Below are 27,618 nucleotides of genomic sequence, written 5' to 3'. Positions count from 1 at the left end.
AGGCTTGCCAGCCTGTCTTTTTAAAATTCCCCTGCCAGGGGGGGGTGGCTCTGAATACTGGCCACTACGCTGTTTTGGGAGGGGTCGGTCGGGCGAACTCTGAATTAGAACCAACATCTGTCATAATCCATGACATGAAACATAGGGGAAAAAACCTGAGTTGAGGAATGTTCATTTCATTCTGTCAGCTTTAATTGTTAGGTTTTGTGAGGTTACAATCTCTTTCAAGTCCTGGGAGAAGCTGCCTTATCTGTTTTATGATGGGTGAGCCTACACAGTTCTGGGGTCAGTGCTTCCCAATTCTCTGAGGTGGCCTTATCATGACTTAGGTGAGGAAGGCTACACTTTCGCAGACTGCTCGGCACCGGACTAAGGATGCCTTAACCTGCGGTTGACCCACACCATCTGTCACTGTGCCTCTCAGGAAGGGAGGGGGTAGGGAATGAAGGACTGAGGAATACCTCTAATAGAAAAGGGGAACTCTGCGTCCAACTCTGATGAGCCAGTTTGCTACAGGGGGCAGTTTGGCATGTTCGCCCTTGGCTCTTGTCCCAACACTGGGGGTGCCTTACCTTGGTACTGCCCTGGCAAAGAACCTTGTCCCCCTGTTGATGGTGAAAAGATGCTCTCCGACAGCAACCTGGCCTGCTGATCAGTGGGCAGAGGCTTATTGGAACCTGGAAGCCCCTTTAAAAATATGCAAGCCCTCAGACTCTTTCTCCCCCCCCCCAATTTGAATGACTAAGGGGCACGTAGTACTCCTACTTTTCTGTTTCAAATGCCACTTTATGCACTAGCATACCTCTATTAAACCCTGTCTGTCCAGACAATATGGTCACCTGCTGCCTTGGCACCATCCACAGGCAGCTTAACTCTTCAATAAGACACTGAAGTTGAATAACATCTAATCTTACTTGAGCTAATTGCAGTACAGAGGATGATTTTCCAGTCTTTTGAAATGTAAGCAGACAATGAGTTATCTAAGCCCTGTTTCTGAGCAGAACTAACGCTGAGGGATCTTAACCCCACCTCATTACTCACTTTCACCCCCTTCCAGCCAAAGCCATATTTATGCTTTCAGCTCAGTCACACTTTGAATAGAAATTACTCAGTCATGCAACGCTGTACCCAAATGAAATTTTATGTGGTGGTATCCTTATGGTGGTATTTAATCACTACTGGGTTTTTTATTTTTTGCTATATAATCAAACAAAATCCCCAAATTTTGGATAAAACACATTTTTGTTTCCCTAGTTTATGTCAAAGTTTTGCAAAGAAGTTAAATATAGGCCAAAATGTATTCAGCTGCATTTGTGTGGTAAAAATAACCTAAATCAGTGTATATTATTTAGTCTGTGTGAAAGTTATAGAGTCCATGAACTATGGGATATACTGGATATTTGAAAATTGATCAGTCCTGATGTACTAAGGCCTATCTCATTTCTTGAGGCCCTAGAATGCCAGGAGACTACAAATACCTCCCAAATTACCCTTTTTTTTGCAAAGTTGACAGTCTAAGGCAGGGTTGTCATACTGGCGGCCCTCCAGCTGTTGCAAAACTACAAGTCCCATCATGCCTCTGCCTTTGGGAGGCATGCTTGTAACTGTCAATCTTGCGATGCCTCATGGGACTTGTAGTTTGGCAACAGCTGGAGGGCCGCCAGTTTGACACCCATGGTCTAAGGCAGGGGTATCAAACTGGCGGCCCTCCAGCTATTGCGAAATTACAATTCCCATCATGCCTATGCAATTGGGAGTCATGCTTGTAACTGTCAATCTTGCAATGCCTCATGGGACTTGTAGTTTGGCAACAGCTGGAGGGCCGCCAGTTTGACACCCGTGTTCTAAGGTATTTAGCAAAAGGCATGGGGATTTTTTTTTAAGTTGTAATTTTTTTTGTCACTTGACAAAGGTATTGGGATGCCTGCCTTTACACACACCTGAACCTAAGCTGTGGCATCTTCCACTTTTTCTTGGTGGATTGACCAGATGGTAGTTCAGGAATATGCTCTCTTGGGCCATCAGCCTTCGTTTCCTGTTACAGTGCACTCCTACCACGGTGCTGAGCATGTCCCGGTTGTATCATCATTCTGTTTTAGTTACTCAAGTTTGCAAGGTGGCTACTTGGTCATCCGTTCACACCTACACTATACTGCCGAAAGTATTGGTCGGCCTGCCTTTCCACACACATGACCTTTAATGGCCTCCCAGTCTTAATCCGTAGGGTTCAATATTGAGTTGGCCCCACCCTTTCCACACACATGACCTTTAATGGCCTCCCAGTCTTAATCCGTAGGGTTCAATATTGAGTTGGCCCCACCCTTTGCAGCTATAACAGCTTCAACTCTTCTGGGAAGGCCGTCCACAAGGTTTAGGAGGGTGTCTATGGGAAGGTTGGACCATTCTTCCAGAAGCACATTTGTCAGGTCAGGCACTGATGTCGGGGGAGGAGGCCTGGCTCGCAGTCTCCGCTCTAATTCATCCCAAAGGTGTTCTATGGGGTTGAGGTCAGGACTCTGTGCAGGCCAGTCAAGTTCCTCCACCCCAAACTGGCTCCTCCATGTCTTTATGGACCTTGCTTTGTGCACTGGTGTGCAGTCATGTTGGAACAGGAAGGGGCCATCCCCAAACTCTTCCCACAAAGTTGGGAGCATGAAATTGTCCAAAATGTCTTGGTATGCTGACGCCTTAAGAGTTCCCTGCACTGGAACTAGGGGGCCAAGCCCAACCCCTGAAAGACAACCCACACCATAATCCCCCCTCCACCAAACTGTCTGGATTGCCAGACAAAGAAGCGTGATTGGTCACTCCATAGAACACGTCTCCCCTGCTCTAGAGTCCAGTGGTGGCGTGCTTTACACCACGGCATCCGACGGTTTGCATTGCACTTGGTGATGTAAGGCTTGGATGCAGCTGCTCAGCCATGGAAACACATTCCATGAAGCTCTCTACACACTGTTAAATAGCAATTTGGTGCCACGCTTCACTATCAATAAATAAACAACTTAAATCATCCAACAAATGAACTATATATACAGTCAGGTCCATAAATATTGGGACATGGACACAATTCTAACATTTTTGGCTCTATACACCACCACAATGGATTTGAAATGAAACGAACAAGATGTGCTTTAACTGCAGACTGTCAGCTTTAATTTGAGGGTATTTACATCCAAAGCAGGTGGACGGTGTAGGAATTACAACAGTTTGCATATGTGCCTCCCACTTGTTAAGAGACCAAAAATAATGGGACAGAATAATAATCATAAATCAAACTCTCACTTTTTAATACTTGGTTGCAAATCCTTTGCAGTCAATTACAGCCTGAAGTGTGGAACGCATAGACATCACCAGACGCTGGGTTTCATCCCTGGTGATGCTCTGCCAGGCCTCTACTGCAACTGTCTTCAGTTCCTGCTTGTTCTTGGGGCATTTTCCCTTCAGTTTTGTCTTCAGCAAGTGAAATGCTCAATCGGATTCAGGTCAGGTGATTGACTTGGCCATTGCATAACATTCCACTTCTTTCCCTTAAAAAACTCTTTGGTTGCTTTTGCAGTCTGCTTTGGGTCATTGTCCATCTGCACTGTGAAGCGGCGTCCAATGAGTTGTGAAGCATTTGGCTGAATATGAGCAGATAATATTCCCGAAACACTTCAGAATTCATCCGGCTGCTTTTGTCCGCAGTCACATCATCAATAAATACAAGAGAACCAGTTCCATTGGCAGCCATACATGCCCACGCCATGACACTACCACCACCATGCTTCACTGATGAGGTGGTATGCTTAGGATCATGAGCAGTTCCTTTCCTTCTCCATACTCTTCTCTTCCCATCACTCTGGTACAAGTTGATCTCGGTCTCATCTGTCCATAGGATGTTGTTCCAGAACTGTGAAGGCTTTTTTACATGTCGTTTGGCAAACTCTAATCTGGCCTTCCTGTTTTTGAGGCTCACCAATGGTTTCCATCTTGTGGTGAACCCTCTGTATTCACTCTGGTGAAGTCTTCTCTTGATTGGTGACTTTGACACACATACACCTACCTCCTGGAGAGTGTTCTTGATCTGGACAACTGTTGTGAAGGGTGTTTTCTTCACCAGGGAAAGAATTCTTCGGTCATCCACCACAGTTGTTTTCCGTGGTCTTCCGGGTCTTTTGGTGTTGCTGAGCTCACCGGTGCGTTCCTTCTTTTTAAGAATGTTCCAAACACTTGTTTTGGCCACGCCTAATGTTTTTGCTATCTCTCTGATGGGTTTCTTTGTTTTTTCAGCCTAATGATGGCTTGCTTCACTGATAGTGACAGCTCTTTGGATCTCATCTTGAGAGTTGACAGCAACAGATTCCAAATGCAAATAGCACACTTGAAATGAACTCTGGACCTTTTATCTGCTCATTGTATGTGGGATAATGAGGGAATAACACACACCTGGCCATGGAACAGCGGAGAAGCAAATTGTCCCATTACTTTTGGTCCCTTAACAAGTGGGAGGCACATATGCAAACTGTTGTAATTCCTACACCGTTCACCTGATTTGGATGTAAATACCCTCAAATTAAAGCTGACAGTCTGTCGTTAAAGCACATCTTATTTGTTTCATTTCAAATCCATTGTGGTGGTGTATAGAGCCAAAAATGTTAGAATTGTGTCGATGTCCCAATATTTATGGACCTGACTGTAAGTGTCCATGGAAGATCCATAGTTATTTTGCATCCACTGTTCTATAGAAATGAGATGCTCCTCGGTCCACCTCGTGTGATAATCAAAAGCAATGCGTCTACACCTCCACCGTTTGTGCTCTCATCTTATGTATATTACCAAAGACACTGGGACTGGTGTGGCGGTGATCAGAGACACTGGGACTGTTGTGGCGGTGATCAGGAACACTAGCAATGGTGTGGTGGTGATCAGGGACACTAGCACTGGTGTGGCGGTGATCAGGAACACTAGCACTGGTGTGGTGGTGATCAGGGACACTGGGACTGGTGTGGCAGTGATCAGACATACTGGTACTGGTGTGATGGTGATCAGAGACACTGGGACTGGTGTGATGGTGATCAGGGACACTGGGACTGGTGTGGTGGTGATCAGGGACACTGGGACTGGTGTGGTGGTGATGAGAGACACTGGGACTGGTGTGGAGGTGATCAGAGACACTGGGACTGGTGTAGAGGTGATCAGAGACACTGGGACCGGTGTGGCGGTGATCAGGAACACTAAGACTGGAGTAGTCGTGATCAGGGACATTGGGACTGGTGTGGCAGTGATCAGAGACACTGGGACTGGTGTGGCAGTGATCAGACATACTGGGACTGGTGTGATGGTGATCAGAGACACTGGGACTGGTGTGGCGGTGATCAGAGACACTGGGACTGGTGTGGCGGTGATCAGGAACACTAGGACTGGTGTGGCGGTGATCAGAGACACTGGGACTGGTGTGGCGGTGATCAGAGACACTGGGACTGGTGTGGCGGTGATCAGGAACACTAGGACTGGTGTGGTGGTGATCAGGGACACTGGGACTGGTGTGGCGGTGATCATGAACACTAGGACTGGTGTGGCGGTGATCAGGAACACTAGGACTGGTGTGGTGGTGATCAGGGACACTGGGACTGGTGTGGCAGTGATCAGAGACACTGGGACTGGTGTGGCAGTGATCAGACATACTGGTACTGGTGTGATGGTGATCAGAGACACTGGGACTGGTGTGGCGGTGATCAGGAACACTAGGACTGGTGTGGCGGTGATCAGAGACACTGGGACTGGTGTGGCGGTGATCAGGAACACTAGGACTGGTGTGGTGGTGATCAGGGACACTGGGACTGGTGTGGCGGTGATCATGAACACTAGGACTGGTGTGGCGGTGATCAGGAACACTAGGACTGGTGTGGTGGTGATCAGGGACACTGGGACTGGTGTGGCAGTGATCAGAGACACTGGGACTGGTGTGGCAGTGATCAGACATACTGGTACTGGTGTGATGGTGATCAGAGACACTGGGACTGGTGTGGTGGTGATCAGGGACACTGGGACTGGTGTGGTGGTGATGAGAGACACTGGGACTGGTGCGACGGTGATCAGAGACACTGGGACTGGTGTGGAGGTGATCAGAGACACTGGGACCAGTGTGGCGGTGATCAGGAACACTAGGACTGGTGTAGTCGTGATCAGGGACACTGGGACTGGTGTGGCAGTGATCAGACATACTGGGACTGGTGTGATGGTGATCAGAGACACTGAGACTGGTGTGGTGGTGATCAGGAACACTGGGACTGGTGTGGCGGTGATCATACATACTGGGACTGGTGTGGTGGTGATCAGGAACACTGGGACTGGTGTGGCGGTGATCATACATATTGGGACTGGTGTGGCGGTGATCAGACATACTGGGACTGGTATGTCATGATCAGAGACACTGGGACTGGTGTGGCGGTGATCAGGAACACTAGGACTGGTGTGGTGGTGATCAGGGACACTGGGACTGGTGCGACGGTGATCAGAGACACTGGGACTGGTGTGGAGGTGATCAGAGACACTGGGACCGGTGTGGCGGTGATCAGGAACACTAGGACTGGTGTAGTCGTGATCAGGGACACTGGGACTGGTGTGGCAGTGATCAGACATACTGGGACTGGTGTGATGGTGATCAGAGACACTGAGACTGGTGTGGTGGTGATCAGGAACACTGGGACTGGTGTGGCGGTGATCATACATACTGGGACTGGTGTGGCGGTGATCAGACATACTGGGACTGGTATGTCATGATCAGAGACACTGGGACTGGTGTGGCGGTGATCAGGAACACTAGGACTGGTGTGGCGGTGATCAGGGACACTGGGACTGGTGTGGCGGTGATCAGGGACACTGGGACTGGTGTGGCGGTGATCAGGGACACTGGGACTGGTGTGGCGGTGATCAGGGACACTGGGACTGGTGTGGCGGTGATCAGGGACACTGGGACTGGTGTGGCGGTGATCAGGGACACTGGGACTGGTGTGGCGGTGATCAGGGACACTGGGACTGGTGTGGCGGTGATCAGGGACACTGGGACTGGTGTGGCGGTGATCAGGGACACTGGGACTGGTGTGGCGGTGATCAGGGACACTGGGACTGGTGTGGCGGTGATCAGGGACACTGGGACTGGTGTGGCGGTGATCAGAGACACAGGACTGGTGAGGCGGTGATCAGAGACACTGAGACTGGTGTGGCGGTGATCAGAGACACTGGAACTGATGTAGTGGTGATCAGGAACACTGGGACTGGTGTGGACGTGATCTGGGACACTGGGACTGGTATAGTGGTGATCGGGGACACTGGGACTGGTGTGGCGGTGATCGGGGACACTGGGACTGGTGTGGCGGTGATCAGAGACAGTGGGACTGGTGTGATGGTGATCGGGGACACTGGGACTGGTGTGGCGGTGATCAGAGACACTGGGACTGGTGTGGCGGTGATCGGGGACACTGGGACTGGTGTGGCGGTGGTCAAGGACACTGGGACTGGTGTGATGGTGATCGGGGACACTGGGACTGGTGTGGCGGTGATCAGAGACACTGGGACTGGTGTGGCGGTGATCGGGGACACTGGGACTGGTGTGGCGGTGATCAGAGACACTGGGACTGGTGTGATGGTGATTAGGCACAAAGTGACTGGTGTGGTGGTTATTAGGGATAATATGAGTATTGTGGTCATTATCAGGGACACTGGGACTGGTGTGGCAGTGATTTAGGTACAAAATGACTGGTGTGGTAGTGAGCAGAGACACTGTAATTGGTGTGTTGGTGATTGGGGGCAATATAACTGGTGTGGCGGTGATCAGAGACACTGGAACTGGTGTGGCAGTGATTGGGGACATTGTAACTGGTGAGGCGGTGATTAGGGACAGTACAACTGGTGTGGCGGTGAACAGGGATACTGTGACTGAAATTAAATGTACTATATAATTTTTTCTTACATTTTTGTTACAATATTTGTTCATACTGTCACCGGAGTAGTGCTGTACTACTCTGGGGGGGGGGGTGGTTACACTATAATTGCTTATTACAGTGACAACTGTATAAGCAATTGTTTTAAGTGTCACGAATGGCATCCATTCATGATGGCATTATTTACTATTGTGATTGCTGTGATTTGCCACAGCTTTCACATGGTAGAGAGTTACTGTGATTGGCCCTGTACCATGTGATCACTGTGAACAATCACAGAGGTTACTTTAGTAAACAATTCCATCATGAATGGATGGCATTCGTGACAATTGTTTACTACTGGACATCTGATCGCTGTGATTTGTCGCAGCAATCAGGAAGTACCAGGGCTATTCACAGCGGCCTGGTACCAAGAACTTGTGATCCTGTGTCCAACGAGCACAAAGGTCACAGATCGTGCTGCTGTGTGCCCCAGGGGGCACGTGTGAGATCGTTTGGGTGTGTCCTCCTGGATCGATAAGCTCCTGCCCAGCTATCTACATTGGCCAGGCAGAAAGTGGTTAACTTAACATAGGTCATAATTTCCTGAATGTAATACAGGATGATTTCATGAGTTAAATGGTGGAAGCCTCAACTAGAGACTGCACTCTGCTGGACCTAGTATTTAGAAATAAGACAGAGCTGATTTCAGTTGTGGAAATAAGGGATAATTTAGGTAACAGTGATCACAGAGTAATTGCATTTGCCATAAATTATAGGACAAGGATACGTGAGGGTAGGACAGGATCACTAAATTTCACATTTATTTATTATAGATACTTATATAGTGTCATCAATTTATGCAGCACTTTATATATACATACATTCATTCACATCAGTTCTGAACCCTCAAGGGGTGTACAATCTAAGGTCCCTAACTCACATCCAGACATACACATACGGGGGCCAATATAGACAGGAGCCAAGTAACCTACCAGCATGTCTTTGGCGTGTTAGAGGAAACTGGAGTACCCAGAGGAAACCCACACAGGCACAGGGAGATCATGCAAACTCCAGGCAGGTGGTGCCGTGGTTGGGCTTCGAACCAACAACCCTAGTACTGCCATGTGGAAGTGCTAACCATTTAGCCACTGTGCTGCCCTAAATGAGCCAACTTTACTAAGCTGCCCTCCATACTACATGATGCTAAAAGGGATCAAATTCTTGTAACAGAGAACACTGAAGAGAAGTGGGAGTGCTTTAAGGAAATATTAACCACTTGACAACCGCGCTATAGCCGAATTACAGCTACAGCGTGGTTGTCCAGTCCTGGGAGGGCATCATATGACGGGGCACGCACCCAGTGATCTCTGTGATCGCTGTGTCTTACAGACACAGCTGATCACATGATGTGGTAAAAGGCCAATCACAGCGGCTTTTTACCTCACGATCAGCTGTGTCCAATGACACAGTAGATCATCAGTAAATGCAGTTGCCGGTTATCGGCTGCACTTGTCACAGCGTGAGGAAAGTATTGCTGATAACCAGCAATTCTCAGAGGACAGATCGGCACCGATCATCAGGGCACCAACCAGTGCCGCCCACCTGTGCCCAGCAGTGCCACCCACCTGTGAGCCAACAGTGCCACCCATCAGTGCTGCCTAGCAGTGCCATCCATCAGTGCCCATCAGTTCCGCCTATCAGTGCTCATCATTGCATATCAGTGCTGCCTATCAGTGCCCATGAGTGCTGCCTACTTGTGCCACCTCATCAGTGCTGCCTATCAGTGCCCATCAGTTCTGCCAATGGATAGTGTGTCAATCTTAAACTGTATAAGGGTCTTCTTACTAGTAGGGCTGTAAGGATGTAGAACTCCTTTCCACGGTTGGTGGTGTCTAGAGAGCAGGGGCAGACTGACCATTCGAGCACTTGGGCACTGCCCGAGGGCCAGGGGTCAGTAGGGGGCCCCATGAGATGGGGCACTTTTCATTGGCTTTTTCATAGACTTTTTGGGTGTGGGTGAGAACACAGGGGCCCCATGATCCCCTATTGCCCCATGAGTTGTCAGTCCGCCCCTGCTAGAGAGTGTAGATGTGTTTGTTAGTGAACACAATGTACAGGGATATGGAAAAGAGTAGTCACACACACTCTCAGGTTGAAGTGGATGGACCAGGGTCTTTATTCAATCTTACCAACTATATAACTTGGAGGGTCTAGCTGAACTAATTAACATAAAACAGGAGAGGAGGACAGGGAGAGAAACTAAAATCATATCATAAACAAGTTGCAGTTGCCCAAATCCACCACTTAGATATCAGCATACATCAAACTATGATAACCCAATTGCTGAGAAAATATAATCAGGTGAGAAAGACACCTACTAATACTCATCCTTGTTTATGCAGATTTTGGGGTTCAACTTGGAAGTATGGGGGTTCTGTTTCCATCCTAGTTACAGCAGCATTTTCTTAGGTGTGTTTCTCTTCTTTGAGCTGACGTATAGCTGAAGGATAATATGAAACTCTATTTACAGTCTTGTTGGGATGATAGGTAAGGAGGAACATAGAAAGCTGAAATACCTTTATTTGCAGGAAATGCTTCCCCAAGCACCCTCCAGTGCTGCTTGTCACCAGAAGCCTAGGCCTATGGTCACTTGTTCTGTGCTGAAGGTTCTACAAGTCTGAACGTTGAACCGCTTCGTTATCCGAGATCACATGACCCAGGGCCTAGGCTTGTGGTTGTGTGAAGAGCATGCCCCTCCCAGTCCCCATTGGTTTCTGCTCTTCTGACAAGGCTGGGGAAATGTAGAAGTGATCTGGGGGGAGGACCAAAGGACCTTTTACTGTAGATGTGATCTGGGGGGAGGACCAAAGGACCTTTTACTGAAGAGGGGAAGTCACAGCTGGTTGGGACATCCACAGAGAACATCTGCTCAATATAACCTACCTGATCCAGATGGAATCATACCCATCTTGTATCTATTGATCGTGTTTTTATATTATTCCAGGACACGCCATTGAGAAACCCTCAAAGGATGGTCTCACTTTGTCTCCAGGCTGTGAAATGGAAGATGAGGACATCACAAGAGATTGTGCCGGAGAAAAGACAATGATCTCAGCTATGGATGGTGGACTTCACAGTGTGGATGGACCATCAAATCCTTCTGACTCTGAGCAACCTCATACTGTGAAGAATTGTGCTGGAGAAAAGGGGAAGAAGAAATTTTCCTGTTCTGAATGTGGGAAAAGATTTAGCTCTAAATCAAATCTTACTGTACATCAGAAATCTCACAATGGGAAAAAGCAACATTCCTGCTCTGAGTGTGAAAAGTGTTTTGCATTTAAATCAGGACTTGTTCTACATCAAAGATCTCACACAGGGGAGAAGCCTTATTCCTGTCCTGAGTGTGGGAAATGTTTTTCAGAGAAGACCACACTTTCCACACATCACAAGATTCACACGGGGGAGAAGTCTTATTCTTGCTCTGAGTGCGGGAAATGTTTTGCAGTGAAGGCCAGTCTTGACAGACATCAAATGATTCACACAGAGGAGAAGTCCTATTCTTGTTCTGAGTGCGGGAAACGTTTCTCACAAGTGTCTCATCTTTACACACACCAGAGGTCTCACACGGGGGAAAAGCCGTATTCCTGCTCAGAATGCAAAAAATGCTTTTCAGAGAGGTGGCTTCTTCACAGACATCAGTTGATTCACGCGGAGAAGAAGCCGTATTCCTGTCCTGAGTGCGGTAAATGTTTTGCACAGAAATTAGACCTCGTTAGTCATCAAAGATCTCACACGGGGGAGAAGCCGTATTTCTGTTCTGACTGTGGGAAATATTTTGTACAGAAATCAGGCCTTGTTAGACATCAAAAAATTCACAGAGGGGAGAAGAAGCATCCCTGTCCTAAATGCAGAAAATCATTTTTTGAGAAATCAGACCTTGTTAAACATCAAAAGTCTCACAAAGGGAAGGAACTGTAATTCTTCCCAGAGCGAGGGAAATATTTTTCATAGGTTTCCCATTTTCAAACACACCGAATGATTCACACAGGGGGGAAGCCATATTCCAGTCTTGAGTGTGAAGATACTGTTCATTCTCAATGGATTAAACACTTCCCCTCCGCCCTATAGCAGTAATACTGCTACAGGGCGGCAGGGGTGTGCAAAATCATGTATATGTGTGATTTTGCATTTCCAGGTAAGGGGCGCACGCACATTCTACCCGCGCCGCCATTCGCAGCCTCGGCTGTCAATGACAGGGTCCCGGCTGGTGAATACTCACCGGCACCCTGTGATCGCAGAGTATCTCTGACAGGGGAGAGACCTGTATGTAAACAATGCAGATCTCTCCCCTGTCGGCTTCTGCACACTGCTTTGTATGGCTCTACATAGCAGAGCCATACAAAGCAGTGTGCTTACAGTGAAACAGCACACACTTAACCCTTTGATCGCCCCACATGTTAACCCCTTTCTGCCCAGTGTCATTAGTACAGTGTCAGTGCTTTTATTAGCACTGATCACTGTATTGGTGTCACTGGGGATGTCAGTGACACCAAATCAGTTCCCCGAGTGTCAATGCCCGCCGCAGTCCTGCTAAAAGTCACTGATTGCCGCCATTGCTAGCAAAAAAAAAATCCTGTATCTATACCGCCTTTTGTAGACGCTATAACTTTCACGTAAACCAATTACCTTACAAGTATTGGGATTTTTTTTTTAGCAAAGACATGGAGCAGAATACATTTTGGCCTAAATTCATGACGAAATTTGATTTTTTTTAATTTTTTTACTAGACATGTTTAATAGCAAAAAGTCAAAAATATAGTTTTTCTCTCAAAATTGTCGGACTTTTTTTGTTTATAACGTAAAAAATAAATACCGCAGAGGCGATCAAATACCACCGAAAGAAAGCTCTATTTGTGGGAAAAAAAGAACGTAAATTTAATTCTGGTGCGGCGTTGCATGACCGCGCAATTGTCAGTTAAAGTAACGCAGCGCCGTATCGCAAAAAATGGACTGGCCAGGAAAGGGGGGGGGGGGGGGAATCCTCTGGAGGGCGAGGCGTTAAAGCCCTTTCCTCAGTTTTTAAGGCCACTCACTGATTGACCACTGGGAACTGATGCATGAGATAACGTTGTGGTGGTACCACACTCCCTACCAGGGGCAGACTGAAAACTCATGGGGCCCCTGTGTCCTTAAACGTGAAATATATAAAATGGGGTATGCAGCGCTAAAAAATAAATATCACACAAAGAGAGTGTCACCGTATATAGTAACAATAATATCGGACATAAATTGTTCATATGGTGTATCTGGAGGGCTGATGGATACGATCCTATGATGTTCCAAATCCAACTCGATAGAATGGAAAAAATAGTGCGGTTATGCGCTTACCACAAATACATACAATATGGGCATTGTATGTAAATCCTCAGCAACAGAACATCATGATCTGGTCAGCAGCATCTGGTCACATCAGGACATCAGGGTCTGGTCAGCAGCGTTAGCAGTATCTGGTCACCATAGCGGGCATTCGGGGATGGTGGTGCACACCTTTTTAGGGGTCCTCTCAGACTCACCCATAGGTCCAACATTGTCCAGGCATCCAATGGTTCCTTATTCCAGATCACCACCTTGCAAGGCCCCAGCTCGCCATTCTCCGTCCTTCTCCCTCGGCAGTCCTATGTATACTACGTCAAGAACACCACTCGCTTTCCATAGGTGGAGCTTCCCAAATGGTCAATCCGCCCCTGCTCCCTACCATATAGCCAAACTCACCTTTATGTTGACTGGATTGTGGACAGGTGGGTACTCTGATACACGTGCTATGGCCGTGCTAATGTTTAACTAGCTTCTGTAGACTGATTTCAAGTATTTCTTTTGATATTACGGGTGTCATACGATCCCTAGGCCATGCGTAGGCATTACTGAATCTAAGCATTGAAGCATATCCCAACACATTCCACTGTATTGTTACTCACGTTTTACTGTAACTCCAAGTTTTATATGTCTGTAGAGTTCATTAAATGATGGGAGCTTCAGTTAAGTACTTTGTTGCTTTCTGTGTATAACATGCTGTTTATTATCCCTTATAGCCGTGGTTGGGGGCCTAATGACTTATTGTATTCCTTTTTCCTTTGTAAAGCTTCAATAAATACCTATTGCAAAAAAAAACACAAAAAAACAAGTGAATTCTCTCACACCGCATAGGCGTATTTGCAATACCACTCCAAAACACATTCTGCTATGCCTCCTGAATATTAGGATAGCACATGTGTGGTACTTTTTACAGCCTAGATGCATAGAAGGATCTGAAATCCAAGGAGTAGCTTCAGGTGTTCCAGGAGTATAAATTTTGCATCTAATTTTCTGACTACCTAACACATTTTTGGAAGCTCTGGAGCACCAGGATAGTGGAAACACTCTCAAAATGACTTCATTTATTTCATATTTTCTGAAAGACATAAGTTTTTTTTTAAATTTAATTGTTTTGCCACAAGTTGTCAGTTAATAAGACATTTCTATCAAACAGCATGGACATACTTAGAAATACCCCCAAAACACATTCTGCTACTTCTCCTGAATGTGGGGCAATACCACATGTAAGACTGTTTCACAGCCTACGCACACAGAGGGGTCCAAAATCCAAGGAGTACATTCAGGTTTCTAGGGGCATAAATTACGCATCTAATTTCCTGACTAACTATCACCTTTTTGGAGGCTCTGAAGAACCAGGATAGTGGGAACAGTTGGGGACACTGGGTCTGTTGACACTGGTACTGATATGGCAGTAATCAGGACACTGGTATGACAGTGATCAGGATGCTGGTATGGGGTATGACAGTGATCAAGATGCTGGTATGGGGTATGGTAGTGATCAGGACACTGGTATGGAGTATGGCAGTGATCAGGATGCTGGTATGGAGTATGGCAGTGATCAGGATGTTGGTATGGGGTATGGCGGTGATCAGGATGTTGGTATGGGGTATGGCGGTGATCAGGATGCTGGTATAGGGTATGGTGGTGATCAGGATGCTGGTATGGTGTATAGCAGTGATCAGGATGCTGGTATGGGGTATGACTGTGATCAGGATGCTGGTGTGGGGTATGGCGGTGATCAGGATGCTGGTATGGGGTATGACTGTGATCAGGATGCTGGGTTATGGCAGTGATGAGGAATCTGGTATGGGGTATGGCAGTGATCAGGACTATGGTATGGGGTATGGCGGTGATCAGGACTATGGTATGGGGTATGGCGGTGATCAGGACTCTGGTATGGGGTATGGCAGTGATCAGGACTATGGTATGGGGTATGGCGATGATCAGGATACTGGACAGGGGGGTCAGGAGGACACAGTACAATGGGTCAGGAATTCAAAGTACAGGTGGTCAGCTGGATTCAGTATGGGGGTCAGGAGGACACAGTACAGGGGGGTCAGGAGGACACAGTACAGAGGGGTCAGGAGGACACAGTACAGGGGGGTCAGGAGGACACAGTACAAGGGGACAGGAATGCACAGTACAGGTGGTCAGCTGGACTCTGTATGGGGGTCAGGAGGACACAGTACAGGAGGGTCAGGAGGGCACAGTACAAGGGGACAGGAATGCACAGTGCAAGGGGGTCAGGAGCGCACAATACAGGGGTTAGCTGATCACTGATGCTTTCAACTGTCGTGCTTTTGCTTGATGTCCACTGCTCTATACGCTGCAACTTGGAGACTGTCAAATTATAGACTTAGGACCACAGTACACAGAGGAGCCTTGATGTAGGTAGCAGAGCGGGAAGCAGAGGACAAGCGAGAGGCAGCAGAGCAGGAAACAGAGGGCAAGTGAGCGGCAGCAAAACGGGAAGCAGAGGACAAGCAAGCAGAGCGGGAAGCAGAAGACAAGCGAGCGGTAGCAGAGCGGGAAGCAGAGGATAGGCGAGCAGATTGGGAAGCAGAGGACAAGCGAGCAGATTGGGAAACAGAGGACAAGCGAGCAGAGCGGGAAGCAGAGGACAAGCGGGAAGCAGAAGACAAGTGAGTGGCAGCAGAGCGGGAAGCAGAGGACAAGCGAGAGGTAGCAGAGGACAGGCGAGTGGCAGCAGAGCAGGAAGCAGAGGACAAGCGAGCGGCAGCAGAGCGGGAAGCAGAGGACAAGCGAGAGGTAGCAGAGCGGGAAGCAGAGGACAAGCGGGCAGAGCAGGAAGCAGAGGACAAGCGAGCAGCAGCAGAGCGGGAAGCAGAGGACAAGTGAGAGGTAGCAGAGCGGGAAGCAGAGGACAAGCGGGCAGAGCGGGAAGCAGAGGACAAGCGAGAGGTAGCAGAGCGGGAAGCAGAGGACAAGCGAGAGGTAGCAGAGCGGGAAGCAGAGGACAAGCGGGCAGAGCAGGAAGCAGAGGACAAGCGAGCGGCAGCAGAGCGGGAAACAGAGGACAAGCGAGAGGTAGCAGAGCGGGAAGCAGAGGACAAGCGGGCAGAGCAGGAAGCAGAGGACAAGCAAGCGGCAGCAGAGCAAGAAGCAGAGGACAAGCAAGCGGCAGCAGAGGGGGAAGCAGAGAACAGGAGAGCCGAACGGCAACATAAACTGGAGCTAGAAAAACTCCAGCTGCAGCAGAACAGGTCTGCTGGTAATGCTGAGTCCAGGGAAGAACGGATATACAAAATTTCCCTGGACAAGTTCCCCACCATGGACCTAGATGGCGATATGGACACTTTCTTACAAGGATTTGAAAGGACTTGTCGTCAGTACCTCCTGCCCAAGGAGCAATGGGTACAGTGCCTCATACCAGGGCTGAAAGGCAAGGCCCTGGATGTGCTTGTGAGTCTTCCAGAGGGCCAAGAACGGGACCATGAGGCTCTTAAGCAGGCCATTGTTAAATGGTACCAACTCACCCCAAGCGAGTTTCAGGAGATTGCATCGAGGTCCTAATGACAACTACATGGACCTTGTCTGCAGTCTGCGTGCTGCTTTCCGGCAATGGCTAAAGGGACTGTCCATAAGCATAAGGGTGTGCCAATCGCTAGACTGCTCCCCAACCTTTAGAGTGCACCAGATTGTATGTAGGATTCATATCTGCTTGTGTGTGGTCAGCTAGCTGGATTGGAGTGGAGTCTCCTTCTAGTGGTGGCCTCTAGTGAAAGTGGATCACGGCAAGTCTTATATGCTCAAAGTCCCCCTCATTCCCTTTTTACCCCCAGTCACGGTGCACCCCTTGGTTAGCTAGTCGCCGTGGGCGTGCTGTTTTATCCATGACACTCCCCTTAAGGGTCAGGGACTGATGTGAATGTACAATATATATGTAAAGCGCTGCGTACATTGATGGCGCTATATAAGTACCTGAAATAAATAATTTTCCTGCCAATATCAGCTATTAAAATAGTCCAGTGGAAAAGCCAACCCAGTGGTATGGATCAGCTTGTGAAAGTCAATGCGTTTTGGCCATTACAGCCCTAATCATGACTAAAGCTACATATAACTGGGAGGAGAGGAGGGTCCATTGGGGAACAGCTGACCAGAAGAGGAATGATCATGGTAGCACCCAGGGGCGGACTGACCATTTGGAAACTCGGGCACTGCCAGCGGGCCTGGGGTCAGTAGGGGCCCCCATGAGATGCCCCTGGTACTTTTTTCATAAGCTTTTTTGAGTTTCAGCACGGACACAGGGGCACCATGATCCCCTATTGCCCGGGGGCCCCATGAGTTGTCAGTCTGCCCCTGGTAGCGCCCCTACCTAGCTCTGCATGCATCAGTAGCAGGGATGCGATCTACCCGTCAGCAGTTTGAGATTGACGGATAACCCCTGTTGAGAAACCTTGGACTAGACCAAGTATGTCAAACTGACAGCCCTCCAGCTGTTGTGAAACTACAAGTCCCATCATGCCTCTGCCTTTGGGAGTCATGCTTATAATTGTCAATCTTGCAATGCCTCATGGGACTTGTAGTTTGGAAACAGCTGGAGGTTCGCCGGTTTGACACCTGTGCCCAAGAGGGTTGGAAAAGCAGGGACGCATTCATGATCTACCTGCCACCTGCCCGTTGACAGGTTACCAACCCCGCGATATAGAGCTTGGAGTCAAGAGCCCAATTATTATCATTTTGTTCACACAACTAGAGCTTTCCTTTGGTGGTATTTAATCACCGCTGGGGTTTTTTATCCATTGCTAAATTAACAAAAAAAGACCGAACATTTTGAAAAAAAAAAAACACGTTTTTCTTTGTTCTGTTATAAAAATAAATAATTGTTCTTTGTAAATTTAGGCCAAAATGTATTCTGCTACATGTCTTTGGTGAAAATAACCCAAATCAGTGTTTATTATTTACAGTAGTCTGCAGGAAAGTTATAGAGTTCACAAACTGGGATATATCTGAAAATTGATCAATCCTGAATTACTGACAGCCAATCTAATTTCTTTAGGCCCAAGAATGTCAGGACAGTACAGATATCCCCCAAATGTCAGGACAGTACAGATATCCCCCAAATGTCAGGACAGTACAGATATCCCCCCAAATGTCAGGACAGTACAGATATCCCCCAAATGTCAGAACGGTACAGATATCCCCCAAATGTCAGGACGGTACAGATATCCCCCCAAATGTCAGGACGGTACAGATATCCCCCAAATGTCAGGACAGTACAGATATCCCCCAAATGTCAGGACAGTACAGATATCCCCCAAATGTCAGAACGGTACAGATATCCCCCAATTGTCAGAACGGTACAGATATCCCCCAAATGTCAGGACAGTACAGATATCCCCCAAATGTCAGAACGGTACAGATACCCCCCAAATGTCAGGACGGTACAGATATCCCCCCAAATGTCAGGACGGTACAGATATCCCCCAAATGTCAGGACAGTACAGATATCCCCCAAATGTCAGGACAGTACAGATATCCCCCAAATGTCAGAACGGTACAGATATCCCCCAATTGTCAGAACGGTACAGATATCCCCCAAATGTCAGGACAGTACAGATATCCCCCAATGTCAGAACAGTACAGATATCCCCCGAATGTCAGAACAGTACAGATATCCCCCGAATGTCAGGACAGTACAGATATCCCCCAAAATGTCAGAACAGTACAGATATCCCCCAAATGTCAGAACGGTACAGATATCCCCCAAATGTCAGAACGGTACAGATATCCCCCAAATGTCAGGACGGTACAGATATCCCCCAAATGTCAGGACGGTACAGATATCCCTCAAATGTCAGGACGGGACAGATATCCCCCGAATGTCAGGACAGTACAGATATCCCCCGAATGTCAGGACAGTACAGATATCCCCCAAATGTCAGGACAGTACAGATATCCCCCAAATGTCAGAACAGTACAGATATCCCCCAAATGTCAGAACAGTACAGATATCCCCCAAATGTTAGGACGGTACAGATATCCCCCAAATGTCAGGACGGTACAGATATCCCCCCAAATGTCAGGACGGTACAGATATCCCCCAAATGTCAGGACGGTACAGATATCCCCCAAATGTCAGGACAGTACAGATATCCCCCAAATGTCAGGACAGTACAGATATCCCCCAAATGTCAGGACAGTACAGATATCCCCCAAATGTCAGGACGGTACAGATATCCCCCCAAATGTCAGGACGGTACAGATATCCCCCAAATGTCAGAACGGTACAGATATCCCCCAAATGTCAGGACAGTACAGATATCCCCCAAATGTCAGGACAGTACAGATATCCCCCAAATGTCAGGACGGTACAGATATCCCCCAAATGTCAGGACAGTACAGATATCCCCCCAATGTCAGAACAGTACAGATATCCCCCAAATGTCAGAACAGTACAGATATCCCCCGAATGTCAGGACAGTACAGATATCCCCCCAAATGTCAGAACAGTACAGATATCCCCCAAATGTCAGGACAGTACAGATATCCCCCAAATGTCAGAACAGTACAGATATCCCCCAAATGTCAGGACAGTACAGATATCCCCCCAATGTCAGAACAGTACAGATATCCCCCAAATGTCAGGACAGTACAGATATCCCCCCAATGTCAGAACAGTACAGATATCCCCCAAATGTCAGAACAGTACAGATATCCCCCAAATGAACCCATTTTGCAAAGTAGACAGTCCGACATATTTCATAAGAGGTATGGTGAGTTTTTTGAAGTTGTAATCTTTTTGTCATAATTTTTCGGAAAATGGAAAAATTAAAAAAAAAAATTCACAATTTGTTTTACATCCTGTCCCCAGTGCAGTACAGCATCGTCATATAACTGGTTTGGCAGTGATCAGGGACACTGACTGGTGACAGGACGAAAAAAGAAAAAAAAAATTTATTACATTTTTTTCTCTTTTTTTAAGATTTTTTTTCATATTACACTATGACTAAAGTAGTATAATGTTGCTATAGTAACGCATTACTACTTTGGGGAAGTGATCAGTATTTTTGTTTTTTCCACAATTTGATTGCTTATAGCAAAGATTGATTCATTCAGCTTTTTTTGTTGTGATTAGCTGGGATTGGCCACTGATAATCACATGACACAGATGGGCTGTGATTGGCCCAGGCTGTGCATGTGATCGATGTGACCATTCACAGCTAGACACACTTGTATACTATGAAAGGAAGCCGTCCATTGTATACAACTGTCATGTGACCTGCTGTGATTGATCACGGTAACGGGCCGGTACACAGATCTGTCATCGGCCGTCTCCGAGGTACACGACCGGTGACAGATCTCACCACAGTGCGGCCCTGCGGGCATATGCAAAGCGCGCTCCAGGAAGGACGTCACATGAGGTTCGCCCGGCTGTCATTTAACTCTAGGCCGGGCGGGAAGTAGTTGATCAGCCCCAGAACCCGTGTCATTAATACGTGTTCGGGTTTAAAGGGAGGAGGTGGCAACCCTACCCCACACGTGTAACAACTCGTGTAGGGTAGGGTAATCGCATGGTGGAAAAGCACCATGCGATTTCCTGGCCACTGTGGTCCAAAATAGGGTAGGAACCTTTTTCCCACATGAAACATAGGCACAGCAGTCCATTCACTTGCAAATGGTAAAGACCTATGCGCTGCTATGTTCCAACTGTAGTAATAATGTCAGGGAAGATGATTGCTGCACTCACTCCTCTGGTGCACAAACACTCAAATTAAATGAAAAAAAATGTGGTGCGCTAGCTCATCATAAATAGAACCATAGACTTTGGAAACATAAAGTGACAGTCCAAAAAAAAATTAACACTTTTTTTTAATCATGTCCCTGTACAGTATTTATGCCTTTAAAGTGCACTTTATAAAGAGTTTTGAACAGATAAAAGACTTTTTTTTTACTTTTTTCTGACCTCCAGAACGGATTAATTGGTTTTCAATGCATTTACAAATTCATTTTTAATCATGTTCCTGTACAGTATTTATGCCTTTAAAGTGCACTTTATAAAGAGTTTTGAACAGATAAAACTTATTTTTGACTTTTTTCTGACCTCCGAACGGATTAATTGGTTTTCAATGCATTTATGAATTATTTTAGCAATACAAACAGATTAATTGGTTTTCAATGCAGTTACGAATTCATTTTTAAACATGTCACTGTAGAGTATTTATGCCTTTAAAGATGAAGTCCGGAAGTGACGAAACGCGTTAGAGGATGTGACGTCAAGACGCATGCACGCTAACTGGAAGTGTCGCCGTGGCCATTTTGTCGGTTTGAAACATATGGTTTTCAGCCATTGATTGCTGATTGTATCAGAGAACCATTGAAAGAGCTGGAAGTTCCTTTATTCAGATGTAAGTTGCTAATAAATTTGTTTCTATGCCTTGGTGATCAGTCTAAAAGAGTCTTCTTATCTTTGTGAGGACCTTGGAAATCTAATCCCGGAAATGATGGAATGAGAAGAGTTTTATTCCATAGTATTGAATATGCATACAAATACTCACAGAGGGTAATAGTATTTAGCACTACTGTTTGTTGGGTCACAGAGTGCACACAGTGTTGGAATGGTCACAGATGTGTTCACAATTTGTGTATTATATATATAAAAATTACTTATAATTATATATATATATATATATATATATATATATTTTTTTTTTGTGTGTGTGTGTGTGTTTTTGCACATTTTGAATGGTTTGTGTTTTGCACGAATTAGAGTATTATTTACTTATTTAAGGGTAATGCACTATAGTTTCTTTCTTTGTTTTGAGGTTTTTCGCTGAAAAATTAGGATTATTATCCTTCTTATTAGATGGAAGTCTGGAATTTGGATTTTTGGATTTTGTTGGACACATTTTTTTTTGGACACATTTGAATTGGACATTTTATGATTGTATTTGGTGATAATTTTGAATTATTCTAATTTTAATTGTATTTGAATTTTACACAAAAAGGTATTTATTATACTGTACTTTCTAGGGAGAAAGTGTGACTTTTTGGTGGGATTTAGGAGGTCACGTATCTATTTATTTTAATACAAACAGATTAATTGGTTTTCAATGCAGTTACGAATTAATTTTCAAACATGTCACTGTACAGTATTTATGCCTTTAAAGTGCACTTCATAAAGAGTTTTGAACAGACAAAAGACTTTTTTTAACTTTTTTCTGACCTCGAACGAATTAATTGGTTTTCAATGCATTCCTATGGGAAACCGCGTTTCGGTTTACAAATTTTTCACAATACAGAAAGTCCCGCACAACGAATTAAATTCATAAACCGAGGTACGCCTCTATATCATAAAGATGCTACTAGATACTAGAGGTGAGGTTCAAGGTCACCACTGCCATGGGTTTACACCAGCGGTGGCCAACCGTTTGAGCTGCCTAGGCCACATTGGCAGAAAAAGAATTGTCTTGGGCCGCTTTTGCTCGGGCACAGCAGCTCATTCATGTAAATGGACTAAATGAAAAAAAGTGCACTAGCTCATCATAAATAGAACCATAGGCTTTGGAAACAAAATGTAACAGATAATAAATGTCCAATCCAGTATATGTTGTGTTTTCATCCAGCCATAATCCACATCATGCTTGACTTGTGGCCCCACTCCCTGCTCACCTTGACCATGGGCCTATAGATTATAATTGGCCAAAAACACACTTTATAAGGAAAATGTGTCTCCAAATTTCTGATCCATGACTTGTTCCTTCCTCGTATTATGCTTCTTTAACTGCTTAAAGACCACTCTATAGCAGATATACTGCTACAGGGTGGCACCTGTGCGCAAAATCACGTGTATATACTGTGGTCATCAGTGGACCACAAAATCCTGTCAGGAACCACCTCTGACATTGTGGCCCAGAAAACCCAGAATGGACTCCACCTTGATCTCCCGGATATGATCGCATGAGAGGTGATACATAGCGTCCATCACCTCGCCTTTGATACTGTCACAAATCCCCCCCCTCTGCTCAAGCCACTGGGGCTGAGCAACTGTCCCAAACAAGCAATGGACACGGGAAAGGGCATCTACATTCTCCTGAAGTTTCCCCGTTCTATGCTCAACTGTGAATTTGAATGCTTGTAGCGCAAGAAACCACCTTGTCACTTGACTATTTTTCTCCTTGTTATCGCACATCCACTTGAACAGGGCATGATCAGTAACCAATTTGAATTGTCTTCCCAACAGTTGATATTTCAGGGCCTCCAAGGCCCATTTGATGGCCAAACATTCCTTCTCAACAAGTGCATAATTTTTCTCATGTTTGTTAAGCTTTCTGCTCAGGAAGACCACAGGTTGCTCCTCCCCATCTCTGATCTGGGACAGTACAGCACCGAGTCCTACATCAGAGGCATCAGTCTGTACCACAAAGTCTGTTGTGAAATCTGGGGTCACCAGCACAGGTTGGACACAAAGCACTTGTTTCAACCTTTGAAATGCTGTCTCCGCCTCAGGATTCCACTCAATCATGACCGACCCCCCTACCTTTTGTCAATTCTGTCAGTGGGGTAATTGGGTATAAAACTCCTGTAGTAGCCTGTGATCCCAAGAAATGCCTGGACTTGCTTTTTATTTATAGGTTGGGGCCACTTTTGAATCGCCTCAATTTTATTGATCTGAGGCCTAATGAGTCCTTGACCAATAATGTAGCCAAGATATTTGGCGTCCTCCAAGCCTATGGCGCACTTTTTGGGGTTGGTGGTAAGACCTGCTTTCCTAAGCAAATTTACTACAGATTGCAAGCAGGACAAATGAGACTCCCAGTCTGGACTGTGGATGACAACATCGTCCAACTAGGCAGTTGCGTATTGGCGATGTGGTTTTAACGTTCTGTCCATCATTCTCTGGAATGAGGCAGGAGCACCATGCAAACCAAATAGCATCCGCTTATATTGGAAGGACCCCTCAGGGGTAGAGAATGCCGTCTTTTCTTTTACAGATTCCGTTAGGGGTATCTGCCAAAAGCCTTTAGTCAAATCTAAGGTAGTTATGTATTGAGCTGTTCCAAACCTGTCAATGAGCTCATCCACCCGAGGCATTGGGTAGGCATTGAATTTAGACACACTGTTCAATTTCCTGAAATTATTACAAAATCGAATGGTTCCATCTGGCTTTGAGACCAACACTATGGGACTTGACCACTCATTGTGAGATTCCTCGATCACTCCCAACTCTAACATGTTCTTTATTTCATTTGCCACCGCTTCCCGCCTGGCCTTGGGTATTCTATAGGGCTTTACATTTACACGGACACCCAGCTGTGTCCAGGTAGGTGAGAGAAAAAATCTTAATTTCTTCTCACAAATTCCTTAACATCATTCTGTTGGGCTACTGACAAGATTTCAGTTACAGGTACCTGAGGGACCATGTCCTTTTGGGTGCTTGGTACTGCCAGTAAACTCTCTCTGGCCTTCCAAGGTTTTAAGAGACTAACGTGATATAGTTGCTCAGGTTTCCTTTTCCCTGGCTGGTAAACTTTATAATTTACTTCCCCCACTTTCTCCCTAATTTCAAAGGGACCTTGCCACTTTGCAAGGAATTTACTCTCCATGGTGGGAACTAGCACCAGCACTCTATCCCTAGGGTTGAAGGTATGGATCCTGGCACCCCAGTTATAAACTCTTCTCTGGGCCTCCTGGGCTTGCTCCATATGTTCCCATATAAGTGGCATGACGGCTGTGATTCTATCCTGCATCTGTGAGATATGCTCGCTAACGCTTCTATAGGGCGTGGTCTCTCCCTCCCATGTTTCTTTTGTGACATCTAGCAAATCCCTGGTATGTCTACCATACAGTAGTTCAAAAGGCGAGTACCCTGTAGACGCCTGAGGTACTTCTCGTATAGCAAACATGAGGTATGGTAACAAAAAATCCAAATTTCTCCCATCTTTGTCCAGCACCTTTTTGAACATATTCTTAAACGTCTTGTTAAATCTCTTCACAAGCCCATCGGTTTGGGGGTGGTAGACCGAGGTACAGAGATGGGAGATTTTGAACAACTTGCATAATTCTTTCATGACTTTGGACATAAATGGCGTTCCCTGATCCGTTATATCTCTTTTGGAATATCTACACGACCAAATACCCGGAAAAGCTCTCTGGCAATAGTCTTATCAGAGGTATTACGCAAGGGAATGGCTTCAGGATATTGGGTGGCATAGTCCAGTATAACCAGTATGTGCTGATTGCCCCAGGCAGACTTTACTACTGGTCCCACTAGATCCTTGCCCACTCTTTCAAAAGGCATTTCATTTATTGGTAAAGGTACTAGTGGACTGTGAAAATGGGGAGAAGGTGCAGAATACTGACATTCTGGGCATGACTCACAATACTTGTCAGGAATGGGCTCAGCACAGGTGGTGCTGGGGCTCACCTGCCTTGTGGGCTACAGTACCAGTGCTGGCCAGCGGGTGCGCTCAGCAGCCAGAATCTCCTGCAGTTAAGCCATCACCTGAGGCTGATTACAGGAGGTGTATTTAAGCAATGGCCAGGCCTGCAGTCAGTGCCTTGGTGTTGTTTCCCATGAGCCCCTGTATCTTGTTACCTGTGCCTGATCCTCTGTTCTGTGAAGTACCCTTTGTTGCAGACCCTGCTTTGATCCTGCTGACTGTCTCCTGCACTGACCCCTGGCTCTTTATCTGACTACTCTCGGCTTGCTCCTCCTGTACCTACCTGCCCGTTAGTTGCTGAACCTGGCTCGTGACCTGACTACTCCCCGCCTACTCCTTCTGTACCTACCTGCCCGATAGTTACCGACCCAGCCTGCCTGACTACGCTTGTGTTCCCGCATATATTGAGACTAGCTTAAGGCTTGGTTTGGTTTTGCACTCTGTGCTCTGTGTATTGTTTAACCTTAAATAAATTATATTACTTTTACACCATACTTGAAGCCTGCGTTTCCCTGTGTCAGTCCACACATCTCTGGTCATACCTGGATCTCTGACAATATTCTTTGACATCTGCATGCAAACCTGGCCAAAAGAATCTCTGGGTTATTATTATTATTATTCAGGATTTATATAGCGCCAACAGTTTGCTCAGCGCTTTACAATAGAACGGGAGACAATACAGCAACAATACAGTTCAATACAAGAGGGATAGGAGGGCCCTGCTCCTTGGAGCTTACAATCTAGGAGGGAGGGGCTAGTGGTACAAAAGGTAGTAACTATGGGGGATGGACTGGTTGGAAGAGTAGACGATTCCATTATTAGCTGAGGGCAGGATAGGCTTCCCCGAAGAGATAGGTTTTCAGAGATTGCCTAAAAGTGAGCAGAGGTAGAGAGTTCCAGAGGATGGGGGAAGCTCTGGAGTAGTCCTGGAGATGAGCATGGTAGGAGAAGATAAGGGAGCTAGAGAGCAGGAGGTCATGTGAGGAGCGGAGAGTACGGTTTGGGTGATATTTAGAGACAAGATCGGTGATGTAATTTGGGGCGGAGTTATAAATGGCTTTATATGTTATTGTTAATGTTTTGAATTTTATCCGTTGGGCAATGAGAAGCCAGTGGATGGATTGGCATAGAGGGGTGGAGGATACAGAACGTTTAGTAAGGTGGATGAGTCTGGCAGCAGCATTCATGATAGACTGAAGAGGGGATAGCCTGCGATGAGGTTGGCCAATGAGGATGGAGTTACAATAGTCAAGGCGAGATATAACATCCTCTCCTTAGTTTTCTTTATACCCAAGTGTCCACCCATTATATGCCCATGGGCCAAATCTAGTACCATCCAGCGAAAGGGTTTGGGGACCACTAGCTGCTCCACCACCTCCTACCCTTGCTTTACCACTTACTACAACAAGCTATTTTTAAGAGCCATGTAGGGAAAAGACACTCCTACACCAGTTTCAACCTCTAGGTCAGGCAGCATATTCTGTCCACTCTCATTAGAGCTAGAGATTATCTCTTGTTCAGTATCCTCAACGTCTGGGTTGGAATCCAGCTCCTCCCGCCATTACAGAGAAAGGGAAAGGATCTACCCCTTCCTTGGACACACCAACAGTTGCCACTTCAACTTTGCAGTCAAAGGGGTCAGGAGTGAGTTCAGGTGTTTCCCCAGCTGGGGGAGCTCGGTCCTCCTGACTCCTCTCCTTTTACCACAACCTCCAGAAATGGGGAAAATCTCTCCCTACTATAGCTTCATGAAGCAGTGAGGGTACCACTCCCACTGAATGTGTTACAGGGCCCCAGGGAGTATCAATCTCAACCATAGCAGTCTGGTAGTTCCGTGTATCACCATGAATACAAATAACCCCAATAGTGCTGGGGGGTATCCTTGCGGGGTTTACCAAATCACCTTTGACTACGGTCACCACACTACTAGAGTC

General features: G+C 46.4%; 1 protein-coding gene across 1 annotated transcript in view; it reads left to right on the top strand.

The window, feature by feature from the left end:
- Window positions 1-13,947, top strand: part of LOC149441086 (uncharacterized) — a 48,696-nt gene extending 34,749 nt beyond the window's left edge. The window contains 1 exon segment of the mRNA XM_089657725.1: window positions 10,912-13,947. Coding sequence (XP_089513851.1) covers window positions 10,912-11,885 — 974 coding nt within the window. The 3' untranslated portion in view covers window positions 11,886-13,947.
- Window positions 13,948-27,618: the final 13,671 nt, after the last annotated feature.

This window comes from Staurois parvus, unplaced genomic scaffold (assembly GCF_062004578.1).
Source record: "Staurois parvus isolate SC_StPar_1 unplaced genomic scaffold, SC_StPar_1.0 ptg001026l, whole genome shotgun sequence".
Taxonomy (NCBI): domain Eukaryota; kingdom Metazoa; phylum Chordata; class Amphibia; order Anura; family Ranidae; genus Staurois; species Staurois parvus.
Note: the sequence above shows the minus strand (reverse complement) of the source record. Positions and strands in the feature narration are given on the sequence as shown.